This window comes from Rhinoraja longicauda, chromosome 8, assembly GCF_053455715.1.
Source record: "Rhinoraja longicauda isolate Sanriku21f chromosome 8, sRhiLon1.1, whole genome shotgun sequence".
Lineage (NCBI taxonomy): Eukaryota > Metazoa > Chordata > Chondrichthyes > Rajiformes > Arhynchobatidae > Rhinoraja > Rhinoraja longicauda.
This window is the reverse complement of record NC_135960.1, coordinates 49639887-49660735: the sequence shown is the minus strand read 5'-3', so window position 1 is coordinate 49660735 and position 20849 is coordinate 49639887. Positions and strand designations below refer to the sequence as shown.

General features: G+C 39.2%; 1 protein-coding gene across 4 annotated transcripts in view; it reads left to right on the top strand.

The window, feature by feature from the left end:
• Positions 1 to 10623, top strand: part of dcaf17 (ddb1 and cul4 associated factor 17) — a 32949-nt gene extending 22326 nt beyond the window's left edge. For all 4 annotated transcript variants that reach the window (XM_078403899.1, XM_078403901.1, XM_078403898.1 and 1 more), the window contains 5 exons: positions 1418 to 1527; positions 2195 to 2282; positions 4300 to 4380; positions 7860 to 8015; positions 10022 to 10623. In XM_078403899.1, coding sequence (XP_078260025.1) covers positions 1418 to 1527; positions 2195 to 2282; positions 4300 to 4380; positions 7860 to 8015; positions 10022 to 10153 — 567 coding nt within the window. In that variant the 3' untranslated portion in view covers positions 10154 to 10623. The remainder of the gene's footprint in view (positions 1 to 1417; positions 1528 to 2194; positions 2283 to 4299; positions 4381 to 7859; positions 8016 to 10021) is intronic.
• The last annotated feature ends 10226 nt before the right edge of the window (positions 10624 to 20849 follow it).

The following is a 20849-nucleotide window of genomic DNA, read 5'->3' as shown; positions in this document are numbered from 1 at the left end:
GAGTCACATGTCCTTATTTTATAAACGAATCTGGCAAATTACTTGTTTAATTGAAAATTGTAGTCATATGACATATTTCTGTGTGCACACTTTAAAAAAATTCTGAATCTTGGTGAACAATTTTTGCACAAAGTTCACTGGAATTTTTGAATTTGGGATGCCAAAGACTCCACGTAGTTCTCTAATTATGATCTAGCCTATAAACATTTATTTTCAATATAAAGACACAATGAACTGCAGATACTGGTTTACATTTACTGGCCAAAATGCACCTGGCTCAAAATTCTGAAGTTCTGTTATGTTGTCTTTTTACTGGTTTAATCTACTTCAACATTAATTCTATATTGCGTTGGAATCCACACTATTCAACGTCTTTCTGAAATTGTATATTTCCATTCATGCCTTTCTTTCAAATATAAACTGTGCATGAGATTTTAATTGTCACATGCCAACACATTTATAAAAACTGCTTTGTCATTTTGAAGTCTTTTACATTCTGTTTACCCAACCTGCTCATTTTGTTCTGTTGGCACCTTCTTCTCTGGACTTGCTTCAAATTATCTATTTGTACCAAGTCTGAAAAATGAACTCAAACTAACCCTGAGGTGTGTTGCTTTAAACGGTACCCAGTCCAAACAAAATCAGCTTATTCAAGCTTCCTATTTTCTCTTTGGTGAACAATTTGCTCTTCTTATTGCAAAAAGTTACCTATCTTGAATATATTTCAATAACCTTGTGAAACATCTTATTGAATCTTCTGAAGATCATACATCTCATACAATATAACTGCTTAACAATCTTTTCAAGGTAGGCTACAGAAATGTCTTGTATCTCACATTCTTAATGTGTAAAAAATCTAATATGCCATAATACCAAATTCTATGCGAAGCTATAAAAATATTGGGAAAAAAATTATTATATTGAGGTATTCCATACTTTGCTAGGATTTTGTAGAGGCCTAACTTTTTGACTCAAAAGAAACCCGCAATGACCTTGTTGGAATTCGTAGATTAAATCATTGGTTTTCTTGAACCTCATGTCCCTTCTCCAAAACTGGCCAGTGTCTACATACTGCACATTCAGTAGAATAAATGAAAATTGTACACTGTTTCACATTGTTTCCCTTCTGCTAGCCCAGGGATATGACAGCTTGTGAGGTTTTGTTGCTAGTTGTGTGAATGGGAAATAATAGATGTATAATAATCTTAATATGTGAAATGTACAATTACAGAAAGACATTGAACACTCGGAATTCAAATACCGAAATAAAAGAATATAGTGAAAAAACTACAATCAAAAATGTTTAATTTCTTTTGTCTCTAATTGCAAAGCTGAAAATCTTTTGTGCTCTGACTTACTCTTTTTGATTAAACATAATCCAGGATTTAAGTTGTCAAATGTAATTTTATCCAGTTAGGCAGAGAATGGAATTCAAGAGATGCAATATTCTTCTTTGGAAACTGATTGGATATATTTCCATCCAGATGATTCTGGAAGGATCATGCACATCGGACCGACACAAATTAAGTAAGTTTATATTGTTCATTATCAGTTTCAATGGAGCAAGTCTCGGATTATCTTTTTTAAAAAGGAGATTGTGGAAAATGGGTTAGGGAAGATTTCTACCGAATAATAGGTTCCTGAAGGGCATGATAAAGAGAAAACCAATACAAATTAGAACAATACTAGTGTGATTATTTGGAACTGGTTGGGAGATTACAAATAATAATCATGGAATAATTGAGATAAAATTGAGTGTAATTAGATATATCAAGGAGAATTACATTTCCAGATTTCTTAAATAAGCAGACCTAACAGGAATGTAAAATAGTTGGTAATCAACGTATTAGCAGACCCATGCACTGTTATACCTAGCACCCTTGGAATAGCTACCGTCAGAAGAAGAAACAAATGACAGTTAAATTAAAAATCTGTTTAAGAAAGAATAAGTGGAAAGACGTTGTGAATTATGATTTTAAGATATTTTACCTTAATCCACCATCTGATGGTTGTCACTGATTTATTGGTAATGTATTACAAATTTTTAAATGTAATCTATATTTGGCAAAATGCTATTGAAGAATATCAAATCTAGATTTTGATGCATTTCTTTTACATTATAAAGGAGATATTTTACACTGTATGTTCACCTTTATGTAATACATCATTGATGTATTAACATTATGTTCCTCAGTGTGTTGCAGCTGATTGAAAAATCTGAAGATAAGCAAAGATGGCAGGTTTTACAAGCATTTACAATTTTATCTAAAAGAGAAAGAAAGGTAAATCCGTTTTCCTCCCACATCTCAAAGACGCGAGGGTTTGTCGGTTAATTGGCCTCTGCAAATTGCCCCTAGTTTGTAGGGAATGAGAAGCGGGATAATAAAGAACTAGTGTGAATAGGTTATGGTCGGCCTGGACTCAGCGGGCTGAAGGGCCTGTTTGCATGATGTATCACGAGTCAAATTCTTCCATTTTAAGATTGGAAAAGGAGGGATGGGAAATTCAAGATGTTGACTTCCCTTCAGATTGCAAGTGCCACCATTTTTATCAGGCGTCCTGTGCCTCTGTATGTCTGTTTGTAGTGTATATGGGTTTCTTTGTCTCTATACAGCCAAAAGTCAAGCAATGGGGAAATATTTATTTTTATTATGTTTGCCTTTTCAAGGAATTATATTGGCAGACTGCTGGTTAGGGTGGACAAACTTATTTTTGTGTATGGTATTTTGAGCTCATGCAATATTAATACGCTCGGATATTTGAAAATAGATATAGGCTGCGTGGGAATGCTTCAGACTGCACAGACCCTCTTTTAGAAATTTTAAATCTTTAACTGGAAAGTCAAATTAATTTGTTAATCTTTTAGAAGATGCAAGTAAGTGAAAGGGTGGGATAAATAATACAAAAAGGGCATTAACTGTGATATCTGTGTTCCATGTTCACAGTGGTACCCAATGACCAAGCTCCCTTTGATAGATGCTTGTTGGGAAGGCAGGAATTGGGGAACTCCTGGCTGAATTTCTTGTGCAAGTGTCTTGTTTGGGGTTTGAGGTATTGATTGCAGGGAATTTTCCAAACATTTATTGGTTAAGCAATAAAAAAATGTTTAATGAACCCAATTAACAATAATTTTGTTTAGCAACTGTGATATCAAATTAAGAGACAATAAAATTGATTTAGCTGTTCTAGAAGTGTCAGCTGTTTTGAATTTTATTTTAGTTAATTAATTTTGGCAGTGTAACAAAGTCATAATGCTTTTTTATTATGGACCATTTATTTTTCCTTATAGCAAACCCGTACTTCAGATGAATCCAAATTGGAATAATAGGCATTTGTCTGGAATACATGGAAACTCAAATCTGCACAATTTTATACCCAATGTCAAAAAGGGAATAAGGCAGTACTAATCTATCTCAGACTGCACAAGGATTGCAATCTGAATCACAATCTAGTTATGCAATTTCTTTCCCAGAGCCAACACTTGGAGACAATAAAGCCAAGCAAGATGTTTTGGCTCCTAAATTCATGCCGTTAGTCAAGTGTGCAAGCCATGACAGTAATTCAAAAGCACAATTGTACACTTATGAAGCATCATGCAATCAAACTCTAAACCAGTTGTACAAAAATAGTTTACATTTTGATGGCCTGATGTTTTATCAGAGGGATCAATGCAGTTGAAATAAAATTCTGACTATCATTGGTAAAATTTTGGAAAGAAAACAAAGTATTCTAAAATTGTATTCATGTCATTTAGGTTTTTTATTTTCGCTGTTGAGATACAGCAAAAAGGTTTGTTTTGCATGCGATTCAATCAGATCAGATAATACTATGCATGAAATTCAATCAAGTCAAACTCAGTGTATAGGAAGAGCAAAGGGGAAGATACAGAGTGCAGAATATAATTCTCAGCATTTTATCGCATCAATTCCATGGACAAAGTCCAATGTTCGCAATGGGGTGGAGATGAATTGGATGGTACCCTAGCTTTTGGAAGGACCATTCAGAAGCCTGATAACAGAGAGGAAGATTGTCCTGGTCTGGCAATGTGTGCTTTCAAGCTTCTGTACCTTCTGCGCAATTGGAACAGGGAGAAGAGGAAATCACCGGGGTGGGACAAGACTTTGATTATGTTGGCTGCTTTTCCGAGGCAGCATGAAATGTAGATGGAATCAATAGTAGGAAATCTGGTCTGTGTGATGGACTAAGCTACATCTGTTTGTATGGCAAGTTTTGGAACTATAAGATTGATGCATTTTTTTAAAATATGTCTCTCTCTCTCCAACTTTTCTTGCTTTCCAGGTGGAGAACTCAGTAACTGTGACAGCCTATGGTCGGGTTGTGAAAAGACAGTACTCTCAATTAGATGATGATCAGTACGAGGTAATTGTAGAATTGGAATACATTATCCCACTGGATTTATTTTACCTACCCTTGCTAAGCAGTTCTTCAAACTATTTGTTAATGTGGTGGAGAATTTGTATTTGAAACTGACTTGGTTACCTGCCAGTCATTTCAATGGATTAGTTTAGCACATTATCCAAATATCAACCATTCTTCCCTCAGGCCTCCTTCCACATGAAAGTGACCTCTGCTTTATTTATTCACGTGAAATTGATTCCTTTTTTAATCAAATGACCACAAACTAGATATTTTTCACTATTCTGTTCCATGGGCATTGATGGGAATCTGCAAATAGATTGCAGTGGAACAAGTTAATTGGTTTTGGAGTTGAGAGCAACAGAAAGAATAACATTTAATAAAGACTTTCTTTTACCTTACTCGCCAAACTACGTCAGATTCCAACCCTGAAGAAAACCAAGATATAAAGAGGTTTTATATTCTTTTGGCTAGTGCACAAGGTGAATGAAATTGAGTAGTATTAATGGAACCTAAATGGGAATTCTGCACTATAAACATATTAAACATTTCAGATAAATTATTTGTTTGTGAAACACACAGTCAAACTAATCAGTGTTTAAACATTTGTCTCCAATGGCACTCTGGCTTCGTCTGAAATTGAGCACAATTATAAACGGGTATGGATTTATGTCATTCATGAATAGTGTCTCTTTGTCTACTTCTCACTCATATAGTACTTGGAAATACAAGTATATGGCAATGCAATCCCTCTGAAGGCACGTTGAGAAACATCATTCTAATATTTATTTCAATTCTACTATTGTATTCAAGATGAAAACATCTTGTTAGCAGTATGCACATTCTGACTCTTACTTAAAAACAACTAAATACGTTATTGGAGGCAAATAGTGTGATGGTGTTGCTCAGAGATCAGCTCTCCCTGTGGAGTGAATCTGCGCTCAGATTCCCAGGCAGAATGTCAATAGACAATAGGTGCAGGAGGAGGCCATTCGGCCCTTCGAGCCCCTTGTTCTGGACACGTTAGAGGCAGGAAACATGTTCCCAATGTTGGGGGAGTCCAGAACAAGGGTCCACAGTTTAAGAATAAGGGGTAGGCCATTTAGAATGGAGACGGCACGGTAGCGCAGCGGTAGAGTTGCTGCTTTACAGCGAATGCAGCGCCGGAGACTCAGGTTCGATCCTGACTACGGGTGCTGCACTGTAAGGAGTTTGTACGTTCTCCCCGTGACCTGCGTGGGTTTTCTCCGAGATCTTCGGTTTCCTCCCACACTCCAAAGACGTACAGGTATGTAGGTTAATTGGCTGGGTAAATGTAAAAATTGTCCCTAGTGGGTGTAGGATAGTGTTAATGTACGGAGATCGCTGGGCGGCACGGACTTGGAGGGCCGAAAAGGCCTGTTTCCGGCTGTATAGATATGATATGATATGATATGAGGAAAAACTTTTTCAGTCAGAAAGTTGTAAATCTGTGGAATTCTCTGCCTCAGAAGGCAGTGGAGGCCAATTCTCTGAATGCATTCAAGAGAGAGCTAGATAGAGCTCTTAAGGATAGCAGAGTCAGGGAGTATGGGAAGAAGGCAGGAACGGGGTACTGATTGAGAATGATCAGCCATGATCACATTGAATGGTGGTGCTGGCTTGATGGGCCGAATGGCCTACTCCTGCACCTATTGTCTATAAGACGCACTTCTTTCTGAAACTGATAAATTAATGAAGTAAATTAAATAATGAGGGGGAAGGAAATTGTAGTTGGTGCAAGAAATGCGATTGCCTAGCATATTCAACATTCCATATGTTCTGTAATGAGTCCAACCTCTCTACATGGTCCATCAATTCTGAAAATTGATTTTTTACATCCACGTTAGGTGTACATTTTGTTAAAAATATATGTCCTGTTGAGGGGCTCCATCAGACTCTCATGACCTCAGTGGCCACACTCTCTGTGCAAGGTGCCGTATTCTGACCTCTACTTAACTTAACCTCCTGCCAATGCACCTGACCCACAATTACTGCAGCATGACCCCTGTGCTCCACTTCCAGGCATCTATCCTCCATGTTTGACCCTGTTTGCTTGATAATGACAGAGGAATGGCCTTATTGCACATAACACCTTCCATCTCGCAGAGTTCTGTAATAGCAGGTCTGCATACAAAACATGCTTTGGAATACTATAATTTCATGTTTAACCTGCCTTCTTAATACAGTTCCGGGGCCTATGTACCTTTTCCGAAGCCACTGCAAAGGTGACATTTAGTTACTTCCATTGGTGGAGCCAACAAATGACAAAAATAAATCTCACATTACTTTGTATGCAAATATATCATTTTGCCTTTGGTGGATAGCAACACAGGTTGGAAAAGGCTTTGCTTATCTTAAATATCCAAAATGCAGCAAAATGGGCATGTTGGCATTCACATGCAATTTTAAAAAAATAACATGTTGCTCATTGTCCTTGATATGCAGTTTAATTTATATTTCTAAATTGCACTTCAAATCTTAGACATTGCATGAGATTAAATTGAATGAAGTATGTATCAGTCAAAACATTATGACCTGATGAGCCAAAACATTAGGACCACCTGCCTAATATGCTGTTGGTCCTCCGTGTGCAGCCCCATACGCAGCAGGATGTGATACACTGTGTATTGTGACACATTCCTCCCGTAACCACCATTCAAATTTTCCGTGACTTGTGCCACAGTAACCTTCTGTCGGTTCGGACCAGACGGAATAGCCTTTGTTGCCCTTGTGCATCGATGAGCCTTGGGCGCCCAACATCCTGTCTCTGGTTTGTGGTTTGTTCCTCCTCGGACCACTGATGGTAGGTATTCACCTCTGCTGACCGGGAGCACCCCACAAGCCTTGCCATTTCAGAGATGCTCTGACCCAGTCGTCTGGCCATAACAATTTGGCTCTTATCAAAGTCGCTCATGTCTTTACTCCTGCCCATTTCTCCTGCATCCAACATATCAACTTCAAGAACTGACTGTTCACGCTGCCTAATATATCCCACCCCTTGACAGGTGTCATTGTAACAAGATAACCAATGTTATTCACTTCACCTGTCTGTGGTCATAATGTTTTGGCTGAACGGTGTACGTGCTGAACAATGTATAGGATCTTTATATTTCCAATAAAACACTGAATGTAACATAATAGGTTCAGCATAGGTTATGTTGAGCCTTTTTAATTAACATATCATACTCTATTATTCTTGTTTAATTTTAAAACTTGTTAAATATCTAGTCATGATCTTATGTTAAAAATATGTTATTGGAGCTGAATTATGCAAATAAGTGAAGATTAAGCTGAGATAAATTATAAGATTAGAAGGCATTGAACATTTGCTTTCATACATAACAAAGCAATCTAAATTCATATTGGTGAATGGCACTCACTCACCATTATATGCATTATTAAACTTATCAGTGAATTCTAATTTGAATGAATTCTCATCATTACTATTTCATTTTTGAAAGACTTTTAAAATGGTAGACTACGAAGATGAGCTTGAACTGTTGACTGTTTTAGCAGTAGCTCCAACAGACAACGAAGGAAATGCACGTCTCGATTTTTATGATAACCAAACTGGCACATTCATTAAGAGTGTTTCAATAAAGGAACCATGGGATATTGTAAGTATGACCAGCAATGTTTCTTTGGCACTTTAGTTAAAGTTTACATACAGTCATGTCAGACTTGTAGTACTCCACCCACTGAACTTCATCGTCATGTTACTCTGGATGGAAAACACTTCCTCAATCAGAAAGAAGTTGAAAGCTGAGAAAAACTTTCACATGCCTCTTAATAACTGATCAGTGCTTCACCAATGGAGCTTCTTGACTTGGATGAGAATGTAGGTGGCATGATTTGTAAGTTTGTGGATGACATAACATTGGTGGTGTAGTGGGCAGTTAAGAAGGTAGTCTAAGGTTACAGGATAAAGAATAATTAGGAAAGTGGGCAAGGGAATGGCAGCTGAAGTTTAACTATGATAAGTGTGAAGTGGTGCATATTGGGAAGTTAAACCATACATAGTATGGTTACTATGGTATGAAGACATATGCAGTGAATGGCAGAGCCCTAGGGAATTTTATGGAACAGAGAAAACCTGGGTGCAAGTACATAATTCCCTGAAAGTGTCAACATATCTATGAAGAAGATATATGGTCCGTTTGCTTTCATTGGCTAAGTCATTGAGTAATGAGTTGGGATGCCACGTTAAAGTTGTATAAATCATTCTTTTGGCCGCACTTTGAGTATTGTGTGCAGTTCAGGTCACCACATGTAGGAAGGATGTGATTGTTACAAGATATTGGTGAGATTTGGTTGCCAAGCTAAAGGAAGGATGACATTAAGCTGGAAGGGGTGCAGTAAAGATTCACAAGGATATTACGAGGACTGGAGGGCTTGATTTTATAAGGAGAAACTGGATATGCTGGGACTATTTTTACGTGCAAGCACACAAGGCTGGGAGATGACTTTATGGAGGTATATAAAATCTTGAGGGGCATAAATAAGGTGAACGGCCAGTCTTTTTTCCAGTTAGAGGACTAAAATTCTACGGCATAGATTTAAGATGAGAAGGGAAAATTTAGAAGAGACCTGAGGGGGGTATTTTTCCAGCGGGTGGTGAGTATGTGGAACAACCTGATGGTGGAAGTGGTAGAGAAGGGTACAATTGCAATGTTAAAAAGGCATTTAGACACAAACATGGACAGAAAAGATTTAGTGGGATATGGGGCAAATGCAGACAGTTCTAGCTCAGGTAGGCAACTCAGTTGGCACAGACAAGTTGGACCAAAAGGCCTGTTTTCCTGCTGAGAATTTAATGTCTTGGATCAGACTCTGCAAATGAAAGAAAATGTCAAAAAGGATTGGCATTATAGTACTACAATCAGGGACCTAAACAGTTGAGATAGTGATTAAGTTGCATTTCTTCCAAACTAGTGTACTGCATTCAGTGTTCACAATTCTCTAATTGGATAAATCAAACTCATATTGGGGTTTGTTGTGCAGAGCACCTGCGCTCACTCTCCAGCAATGTTCCCGAGCTAATATTGCCTGCCTTTTTGCCTGCGGTCTCCCGCACTATTACAAAGCATGTATCAGTAAGTCAGACCATGCAACATTTTACAGACATTACAACATTAAAAATACTTAGCACAGACAAAAGAGCTTAACTCCCCATTACTATCACATTAGAGAGTGGTAGTCAGGAAGGTTTCCTGTGTTCCACTCATTGGCCTCCTCCATGTTCTCTCCTACCGAGACTGATTTTATAAAGGATTCCCACACGTGAAACATTAACAGTTTCTCCTTCACAAATGCAGCCTGACCTGCTGTCTTTTTCCAACAAAATTTTCTTTTTATTCCAATCATGTTGAAACTGACCAAGGATTTCTGGAATGCATCAATAATGGGAAGCCTGATCAGCATTCTTTTAACAAGCCAAAAGCTAGTGAAACCAACCGTATAGCTGATTTCTTTCTCCCCCACTGGAAACTAATGCAGCTGGCTCACCTCAGACTTGTGATCAAAGATGGTCAACTTGGGAACACCATTATGAGGCTTGAAAGAAATTAAAACTACTCATGGCTCCTAAATGCTGTTTCATGGGAATTTTGTTTTAAATTTCCAGACCTACAATCATCAACTGTTCTTCGACAGAGATACAATTATACATACAGAACAACTGGCACATCGAACATTTTGCTGTCACATTTACAAAATGGTACAATGTCCTGAAGATGAAGATGGAAATAAAGATTGATATATCCTAGGTTGTTTCTTTTATTTACAATGAAAATAATTTGCTCCTGCATTTGTACTGTGGAAGCTGCAGTATGAACAAGGGTTAAGATAGTTGTACAGTACAATGTGGAAACTGTTGTACGACAAAGGTTAGGATAGCTGTACAGCACCACAACCTTTAGGTATTCATTGACGCACATCAATGTTCCTGATAGGTATTCATTGATGTACCCCAATGTTTTGGGATGGGTATTCCTTGACGCACTCTACAAGGTTCTTGATATTAAAAATTAAATAAAGGATTAAATAGCATGTAGGTTTATTTGTATTCGTGTTATAGCATTTGTATATTAATGTGTTGAGAACGAATTATTGATAAGAAATTAGAAAGTGCTCACAATTTCAAGGGTCAAAATCTGTATAAAAAGTTGACCATTCTGATTGGAATTTTGGAGTAGTACAGTAACTGGGACAGTGCCGCTCTCCTTCTGCACAAGTAAATAAAGTGTGTCTGGAAAATGAATGCAAGTTGTCAGAGTCCAGTTGATTGGCGTCGACAGTACAACTGTAGTTGTAAAGTTTGAGCTCGTAGGTGGGAGGAATCAATATACAAATATTTTACGTAAACTCCAAATTGTTATTTTATATATATTTTTAAGACTCTTAGGAAAGGTTTAGCGTAATATGGGCCAAACACGGGCAAATGGGACATCTAGGTCAGCATGTATGAGTTGGGCCGAAGGTCTTGTTTCCACGCTGTATGACTGTGTCACAGAGATATGACTGTCAAGAGATATAGTCATATAGCGTGGAAACAGGCCCAACTTGCCCACACCGACCAACACGTCCCATCTACACTAATCCCATCTGCCTGCGTTTGGCCCGTATCCCTCTAAACCTGTCCCACCCATGTACCTGTCTAAATATTTCTTAAACGCTGCGATTGTACCTGCCTCAGCTACCTCCTCCGGCAGCTCATTCCATACACCCACTGCTCTTTGTGTGAAAAAGTTTACCCCTCAGGTTCCTATTAAATCTATCCCCCCTCACCTTAAACCCGTGTGACTGTGACTAAAAAGAAATGTACAATTGCTTGAGGGATGAGTTTCTTGTAAAAAAAATAGATACTTGCAGCTTTGAATGATGTTTTAAGTTGGACGTGAGGTAAAGATCTAAGCTCTGGAAATGTGCAAGGGCAAAATTGCTGTGGATGAAATACAGCAAGGGCTCTCCAGGCTGATTCTTAGGATGGCAGGGGTGTCCGATGGAGAGGCATTGAGCGATTGGGACTCTATTCTTTAGCATTTAGAAGGGAGGTGACTATTCAATCATAAACTTTGCGGGGTAGATGCGAGGAGGTTTCCCAGCCAAGGAGTCAAGAGCTGGAAATCAGAGTCTAAAAGTGGTGGGTCGTTTAAGACTGAAATGAGGAGAAATCCTTGAAATTTATTATCCCAGAGGGTTGTGGAAGTTGAGAAATTGATTACATTTAAAACAGAGGTAGATATATTTCTGCACATTGAAGGAAATGAGGGATGTAGGCATAGGGAAGGAAAGAAAGATCGAAGTGAAGATCAATTATGATTTTGTCAAATAACCTACTTTTGCTCCTATTTTATGGTCTTTAAAGACAGCAGATAAACTCTGCAGTTTGAGCAATGCAGTATGAAAAATGCTTAACAAAACAATTTGAACAAAATACATTTATATAGCAGAATGTTTAACAAAATCCAAAGGGAGAACCAAGTTTGAAATAATCCCATAAAATGCTTGTGTTGCATTTAACAACATTGGAGCATGAATTGCAACTTTTAAGAATATGACTGAATTCTAACAACCTATGAATGTATTTATAAATTCCTTTAAAAATATTTGCTCTTTGGCAAAACACATTAAAATTAAAACGTAAGCCAAAAGGAATTGGCGTAAAACTTAAAAGTACAGTACTGGAGTTAACTACAGCCTTAAAATAAATATCCTGCTCCCACAGATATATAGAACAATATAGACTCTTCAACCCACAATGTCATAAGTTCTCTTGCGAAGAAAAAAACAGCTACCTACATATTAATTCTCTTTAAAAAACAACCAATCCTGTAAATGCAAGTATATAATTGAGGTTATCAAGTGGGTACCTCCCTTCATTGGTACCCACTTGATAACTTCATTTTGTTGAGTTAGGCCCACGACACCTCGGGAAGGCTCAACAGTTGGTTATGACATCCCAAAACAACCCTTCCCAATACCTGCTCTCACCACCTATGCAACCAGTATCTACTAAAGGAAGCCGCAGCCAATTAGCTCACTCTAACAAATGCTATACACCCACATCCGATCTTCCACTAATCCAAGCCCATCATTAAGCTTGTAACAAATATCACCCTTGCACAAGACCAGGATACACTTGCAGACTACAATTAAAAAGAAATACACATACTGCATGTCATACGTTTCCTTTCTGCCCCCAACTGACACTATTTCTCCACCAATCCACCTTCTGCCTTGCTCTGCTGCCTCTGACATTTGTTTTACAGCCTGACGCAAACTCTGTCCGCAAATTCTTAGCTCTCCAAATAGCGACGTGGTCGATCTCGCTATGAAACCTCTACAACCCACCTCTACTGGACGGACTCTTGCTCTCCATCCTCGCTGCTCAACTTCTGCTGCCAACTCTACATATCTAAGCCTTTTCCTTTCATAAGCCTCATCCACCAAGTTTTCCCAAGGCACCATCAGTTCTATAAAATACACCATCCGCTGACTAACTGACCATAACACTATATCAGGCCTCAAACTCATAGTAATTATTTTCTGTGGAACAACAAGCTTTCCTGCTAAATCTACCCGCATCTCCCAATCACTGGCTCCCAGTAACTGGCCTGACTCATACCTATCTGTAAACTTCTCTCCTCTACCTTTCTCTCCCTCACGGACAGAATGAATTGCTGCACTCCCAGTCCTGATGCCCATTGTGTAACAGTGCCCCATTGTGGCAGAGGGACCTAAAGATAGTCTGCTGTTGAAAAATTGTTCTTAAAATGAATTAAATCCACAAAATGTTATGAGACATTTAGGTAATGCAGGAAAGTTAGTTTTATTGTATTCAACATTTTTCAGTATTGGATCTATTACACACCCTTCCATCCCTATCCCTACCTCCAACTTTACATTTCAGTCCTCTTCTTTCCTTACCCGACATTCTTTTGTCTCATTCTCAGCTCGTCTGTCACTTCCTGCATTCATCTGCCAATTGCACCCCCCCCCCAAACCTACACCACTTGCCAGGCTTTGTCCTGCCCCCACCTCTCCTTTCCAGCTTTCTCCACTCCTACTCCAATCAGTCTGAAGGGTCCCAAGCCAAGACATCCTCTGTCCATCCCCATCACAGATGAATGAATGAATGAATGAAACTTTATGATACTTAACTATCACGTGATATGTCACAATGAGATTCTTTGTTTTTGCATTCACAAGGTATACAAAGAATTGCCACATACCGGGTGCCGACAAAGTTACAAAGTATTCCATTTAGTCCCCAATGGTCTCCCTTAGTTCTCAGCGGGTCCCCCGCCTTGGTTCCCCATTTGTTCTCGGCAGTCACCCCACACGCCAGATCCATCTGTTCTCTGCTGTGCATCTGACCGCCGGCACCCTGACTCCCTTCAGCACTTTGTCTTTTACTCATGATTCCAGCATCCATAGTTTCTTGTCTCTCCCATAACTCCAAGATGTTTGAAAACTTGGCAATCAAAATGAATGGCAATTGAATATAAAGGATGCCAAGTGGTCAACGTAAATATAAATTGATCATAATTTATGAAATATGAAAAAAAAAATAACAGTGCGTATGTTATTGCTGAATAATTGGCACTTCCAAGTTTTAGAGTAAAGCCTGAAATTTAATTAGACCCAATACAATCTTTAGCTCCTCTAATTCAGCAAGTGATAATCAATTTAAAATCAAACATAAAATACAGAGTAGAGGCACGAATTATCAATGCTAAATAAATCATTTGCTTAGTAGTCACATTATCAAATGCACAGCAGTCCTTAGTTTACAAACTCAAGGTTGGGTCAAAGCCTCGAACAGAAGATAAACTGGACAAAATACTGGAGTAACTCAGCGGGGCAAGCATCATCTCTGGAGAGAAGGAATGGGTGACATTTTGGGTCGAGACTCTTCAGACTCTAACAGAGTTGGGCCGAGGACGGAGCCTCTGGGACAGGCTGCGCCGCCGAGAACAAAGGGGGACCTGGAGTGGGGGGCTGCCGAGACCAGAGGGGGACCCGACATAGGGGGCCATCAAGATTAAAGGGGGACCCGACATAGGGGACCACCAAGAACAAAGGGGGACCTGGCGTGGGGGTGAAGAAGGGATAAGTACATTTTGCAACTGCGGCGACTCTTTTGTGTACTTTGTATGCAAAAACAAAGAATTTTTCACAGCACCTAGCCAGGTATAAGTAACAAAAAGTATCATCATCATCGGCTGTGTTCCCTCGACCAGCGCAACGCTGGACGCGCATTGCTACATTTCCCCATGGGAAATTAGAAACCACTTTGTGAAATTCTCAAAACAATCTGCAAGTATCTCCTCGAGCTTCTGGGAGATTGGCCCTTTAAATCTCATCCCCAACACTCGTTCTCATCCCTCTACACTTCTAAGCGAGCACATCATAAATTCAAAGATATAACATCGCAATTACATTTCCTGCAATCTGTGATCTTTTTTAAGATGAAAAGATGTGCATCCATTTCACTTTGTATTATTCTGCACCTGTTCTCAAACATAGTTATTCTCAAACATACCTCCAAAGATGTTATATTTTCTTACCAAGGCCAACCATCTTGTCCCAAACTATAATGTATATTCTTGTATATATTACCCTCAGTTTCCTCTCAATGTCTACCCTTGAATCTCCTGCCCAAGCAGACAGATATATATTTTTTAAACACTTCCTTTCTGAATTTCAACCATCCTGTACCCAAGGCAACTCCTGATAGCACAGTTTCTCATAATCCGTACAATAATGCTTTCTATCAAATAGCAAAACTCAAATTGGAAGTTCTACCATCAGACTGGACTGTTTAAATTTAGAAATTGTATTGAGAAGATCGTGGAAAGCTTTATTTTTTGCTGGTGGTGTTGCTATTGGCAACAGCTTAGAATCTGCGATGCAATTATAAGGTCACTGTTCAGCAACATTTTAGACAAACCAATATTCATAGAGTTCTGTGCAATTATGTCAGATTTTGTAAAAAAAAATAAGGGCCATCATTTTCTTTCCCTTTGTTCATTGCATGAAAATAGCAACACTTATGAATTGTAAAGAACAAAATGTCCTTCATTCTGGTACTGCTAATTCACTCCTTTTTCATCATCTCAGAACTTCAAGGTAAGAGGCCAAGACACATTTTCTTTTTAGCAACTTTTTTTGAACACATTCAGAATGAAAAAAAGACATTAAATCATAAATATAATTACAAGACTGTTTTGGCTTTATTCTTCATGAATCGAAGAATACACTATTTTATGTAGTGTATATTTCATAATCCAGAGATGCCAGTAGAGCAGTTAAATTAATGGACTAGTGATCTGCAGACAGGAGTTCATTGCCCACCATGTGAGCTGTAAATTGTAAGAGAGACACAAGAGACTGCAGGTGCTAGAATCTGGAGCAAAAGACAGACTGCTGGAGGAAATCAAGGGGGGGATAAAGATGTCGGGACCCTCCTTCAAGTTGTTTTTTTGCTGTAAAATCTGAGTTCAGTTAATATTCTGGAATACAATTCAAAAAGCTGTTGTTTTTGTTGATGGTGACCACAAAAATAGAGGGAGTAAAAAACCGCACCTGGTTCACAAAAGCTTTTAGGAGAGATAATCCTGGAAAATGGATGACCCCAGAATGCATTGTTTGTCTCATAGACTTCTGAAACCATTCAGCTGTATCAATAGCACTATGTTAAAAGGGAATATGAATATAAAAGTGGATGGACCACATGGAGATGACGCAAGTGCTGAATCTAGACATGACATAGTTGCTCCTAGGCGAGTTGACCAGGTGAAGAACTGGAGACGGTGAATGGTGAAGAACTGCAGACGGTGAATGGTGAAGAACTGGAGACGGGGACAAGCTAATCACAAGTAAACTGACCGTAACATTACTGAACACTATCAAATGAATGAGCTATTTACAAGTGGAACTCACAACCAGCAAGATGCCAAATTTCTTTAATACAATCTCTGGGTACCACTGCAGGTCACCATTGAGCAGACATTTTACTGGACCTGTGGTGTATATATTGTGACTACAGGAGCAGCCAAGGGTCAGTGTATATATTGTGACAGGCTACTTACATCTTGACAGCCCAAAAACATTTCGCCATTTAAAAGCCTAAGATCTAACGTATGATGGAAAATGCTCCACCTGCCTGGATAAATGCAGTTCCAACACTCAAGAATCTTGACACTAAGACACTTGGTTATGTTTACATGACCTTAATAGCTGGTAGACTGGAAGTTTAATGATAAACTACTTTCACCGTTAAAATGCCAAGAGATAAATTGCAAAAATAATAGCGCAGCGGTAGAGTTGCTGCTTTACAGCGAATGCAGCGCCGGAGACTCAGGTTCGATCCTGACTACGGGTGCTGCACTGTAAGGAGTTTGTACGTTCTCCCCGTGACCTGCGTGGGTTTTCTCCGAGATCTTCGGTTTCCTCCCACTCCAAAGACGTACAGGTATGTAGGTTAATTGGCTGGGTAAATGTAAAAATTGTCCCTAGTGGGTGTAGGATAGTGTTAATGTGCGGGGATCGCTGGGCGGCACGGACTTGGAGGGCCGAAAAGGCCTGTTTCCGGCTGTATATATATGATATGATATGATATTAGACTTCCAAGAGATGACTCTGCACTTTTATTAATTTAAACATTGTCAAGCAGTAATTTGTGGTTGTCTATCTAATGATCACAAATTATATTTTCAACACTTGGTCATTAGGAAATTATTTTTGTTCCAGAATTTCTTTGATTCATCTCCATTATGGAATTTGCAGTCACATCTCTTATTGTGCAAATAAAATGCTAGGATGTTTTAGTTCAGAATACCTTTGAAATGAAGGTGGGAATATTATTTTTAAACATTAAAATATATTAAAAACTACTTACACATCTTTCTTGACATAAAACAGATCTGTATATATAAACAATAATTAACTTTTCCAAGAGTTGTTTGGAGAATAAAATTGGCAAGCACATACAATGAGCTGGTAGGAAATAATGTCTCTAGGCTCACAATGCTGTGGTCCAAATTGAGTGTGGCGACATGGACGGAGTGTGAAAGGGATTGCTCATGTAGGTACTAATGTTTGCAGAGAAAGCTTCGTAGAATTGAATATAAGAACATGAAAGAACATCCAGTTTCCTGTACAACTGTAGCTGACTGGGATGCATGGTGCACCTATGGGAAGCAAAGTCAAGCGGTGGCACAGCGGTAGAGTTGCTGTCTTACAACACCAGAGATCTGGATTCGAGCCTGACCTGACCTCAGGTGCTGTCTGTACAAAATTTGTACAGTCTCCCTGCGACCTCATGGGCTTTCTTTGGGTGCTCCAGCTTCCTCCCATATTCCAAAGACAGGCAGTTTTGTAGGTTAATTGGCTTCTGTAAATTGTCCCTAGTGTGTAGGATAGAACTAGTATACGGGTGATTGATGGTCTCCGTGGACTCGGTGGGTTAATGGACCTGTTTCCACGCTATATCTCTAAGCTAAACTGTTTTGCTTTGGGTCTCAAGGCATCCAAGTTTGTTGAACTGGGGTACTGTGCTGCACTATGAGGGAAAGCACTTTTGAGAAAAGATGATCTATTTGCAGGATTCATCATCTCTGAAAATTAATAAGGAGAAAAGACACCATACAATAGTTTTTTTGGGGGGGTTGGGGAGGAGAGACAAGAGATAGTGCATGGATATTCAGAAGGTTGAACAAGCAATCAAAAAATGAAAATGGAGACACAAGAAAGTCACAAGTCCATTTCCATCCATAGATGCTGCCTGACCATTTGTTTCTTAACCTGAATTTTATTTCTTGCTTGGAAATGAAACTATTTGGCAGGCGAATGCCACAGTGATGAGGTGCAGGTTGTGATGGGTTGGTTGAATGGTTTGATGGTGGCTGCACTTCTGATCTGTAGAAATAAGTGGCAATGGGGAATTTCATGATCATCGAAATAAATAGGCATATTGCAGCTACAACTGAGTATCACAAAAGCCTGGACGGATACAAAAGAGTTTGGAATGAGATAGTTAGCAGAGTAGAAAAAGTCAATATTGTGAAAACAAACAGATAGCCGCTGGATGTTGTACATGGATGTTGAGATCATGGATTTTATTTGGAATGAGGCAAGTTCAGTAAAATAGTTACTGTTCCTGCTCTCCTTTGAAGTAATAATCCTTACAACCTTAAAATTAACAATCTCAAGGGATCAAGTATCGATACTGCTTAAAAGGATAAATCTAAAAATAAATCTTTTGAAGGTCTTTTAGGAGTGATAACTTGGAAGTTATTTTTCAGAAACATTTTTTGAAATACTGCTACGGTGTACATGAAAGGCATTGCATTCGTGGCTGCTTAAAATATTTAAGAAATAAATCAATGCTGAAAGGGAGAAGATAGTACATTAAGTACTTACCAAGGGCTGCAAAAGTATAAACTAGTATGTTATGGGTAACAAGAGAGGAGATGGCTGTGGGCCTGACTGGGATTTTTGTAATTCCGTTAGCCACAGGCGAGGCACTGGAAGACTGGAGACAGCTAATGGTGTGCTGAGGTACTGGAAGACTGGAGATAGCTAATGGTGTGCCTTTATTTAATAAGGATGTCAGGGATAAGACAGGGAACTATAGGCTGACCAGTCTTAATCAGAGAAAATTATTGGAAGGGATCTTGATAGACAGGATGTATTTACATTTAGTAAAATGAGAACTGATTAAGGATAGTTAGTGTGGTTTTGTGCATGTCTGATGAATTTGATTGAGGTTTTTTTTGAAGAGGAAATGTAGAGAATTGACAGGGCATGGCAGTGGACAGTATCTTCATGAACTTCAGCAAGGCCTGCGGCAGATGGAATTTAACTCGGTCAAAACAAAATTGTTGTATTTTGGGAAGTTAAACCAGATCATAAAATACACAGTGAATGGCAGAGCCCAGGAGAGTGTTGTTGAACAGAGACACCTCAGGCGACAAGTAGTGTAGGAAAATAGCTGCAGATGCTGGTACAAATCGAAGGTATCACAAAATGCTGGAGTAACTCAGCAGGTTACCTGATGATGATGATGATGATGAGGCTGCAGATGCTGCCTGACCTGCTGAGTTACTCCAGCATTTTGTGATACCTTCGATTAGGCGACAAGTACATAATTCCCTGAAACTGGCAACAGATAGACTGGGTGGTGAAGGAGGAGTATGGAACGTTTGCCTTCACTGGCCGCGGCAGAGAGTACAAAAAATGGGACGTCATGTTAGTTATGCAAAACATAGATCAGGCTGCACTAGAGTCCAGTTCTGGTCACCACACTACAGGAAAGATGTGATTAAGCTGGAGAGGGTGCAGAAAAGATTCAATGGATGTTGTCTGGATTGGGAGGTTACATTTTAGAATATGAGTACGCCGTGTCTATTTTATCTGGAGCAATGATAGGTGAAAAGATAGTGGTATGTAAAACTGGAAGAGGCATAGATGGGGTATTTCCCCATGGTAGGGGTGTCTAAATCGAGAGGGCATAGGTTTAAGGTGAAAGGAAGAAGGTTGAAAGAGGATCTGATGGGCACATTTTTCACACAGAGTAGTTGGTATCTGAAATGGGCTGCCTGAAGAGGTAATAGAGGCAAGACCAGTCGTAACATTTAACAGGTTCTGGAATGAAGAGGGCATGGGGGGTATGGAATGAATGCAGGCAAGTGGGATTAGTATGGAGAGGTGTAATTGTTAGCAGTGGCGTGGAGGGCCGAGGATCAGGTTTCTACGCTGTACAAATCTTGAACTGTTGTGGAGTGCTATAATTATCACATGGATCATCATATAATTTGTAAAGTTACGAAATGAGTTTAAATAGAAACATAGAAAATAGGTGCAGGAGTAGGCCATTCAATATGATCATGGCTGATCATCCAGCTCAGTAACCTGTACCTGCCGTCTCTCCATACCCCCTGATCCCTTTAGCAAAAAGGGCCACATCTAACTCCCTCTTAAATATAGCCAATGAACTGGCCTCAACTACCTTCTGTGGCAGAGAATTCCACAGACTCACCACTCTCTGTGTGAAGAAATGTTTTCTCATCTCGGTCCTAAAAGACTTCCCCCTTATCCTTAAGCTGTGACCCCTGGTTCTGGACGTCCCCAACATCGGGAACAATCTTCCCACATCTAGCCTCTCCAACCCCTTAAGAATTTTATATTTTTGTACCACAAGCTGTACCAATGAACTAAAGAGCCGTAATGCGCCTGAAGTGTTACACGTATTTTTAAAAAATAGTTCTGCTCCTTCGCTCCTCTGCCACTCGTACTCCGTTGCTGAGTCACGGTGCCGGCGACACAACAGCCGAGAGGAAACTGCAGCTGGAACCATCTCGGAAGTTGCATCAAAACAACTTGAATTCTCATAATCGACAACAATGCAATTGCTTGTGTATTTGATTTCCAGATTTGCAATTAAA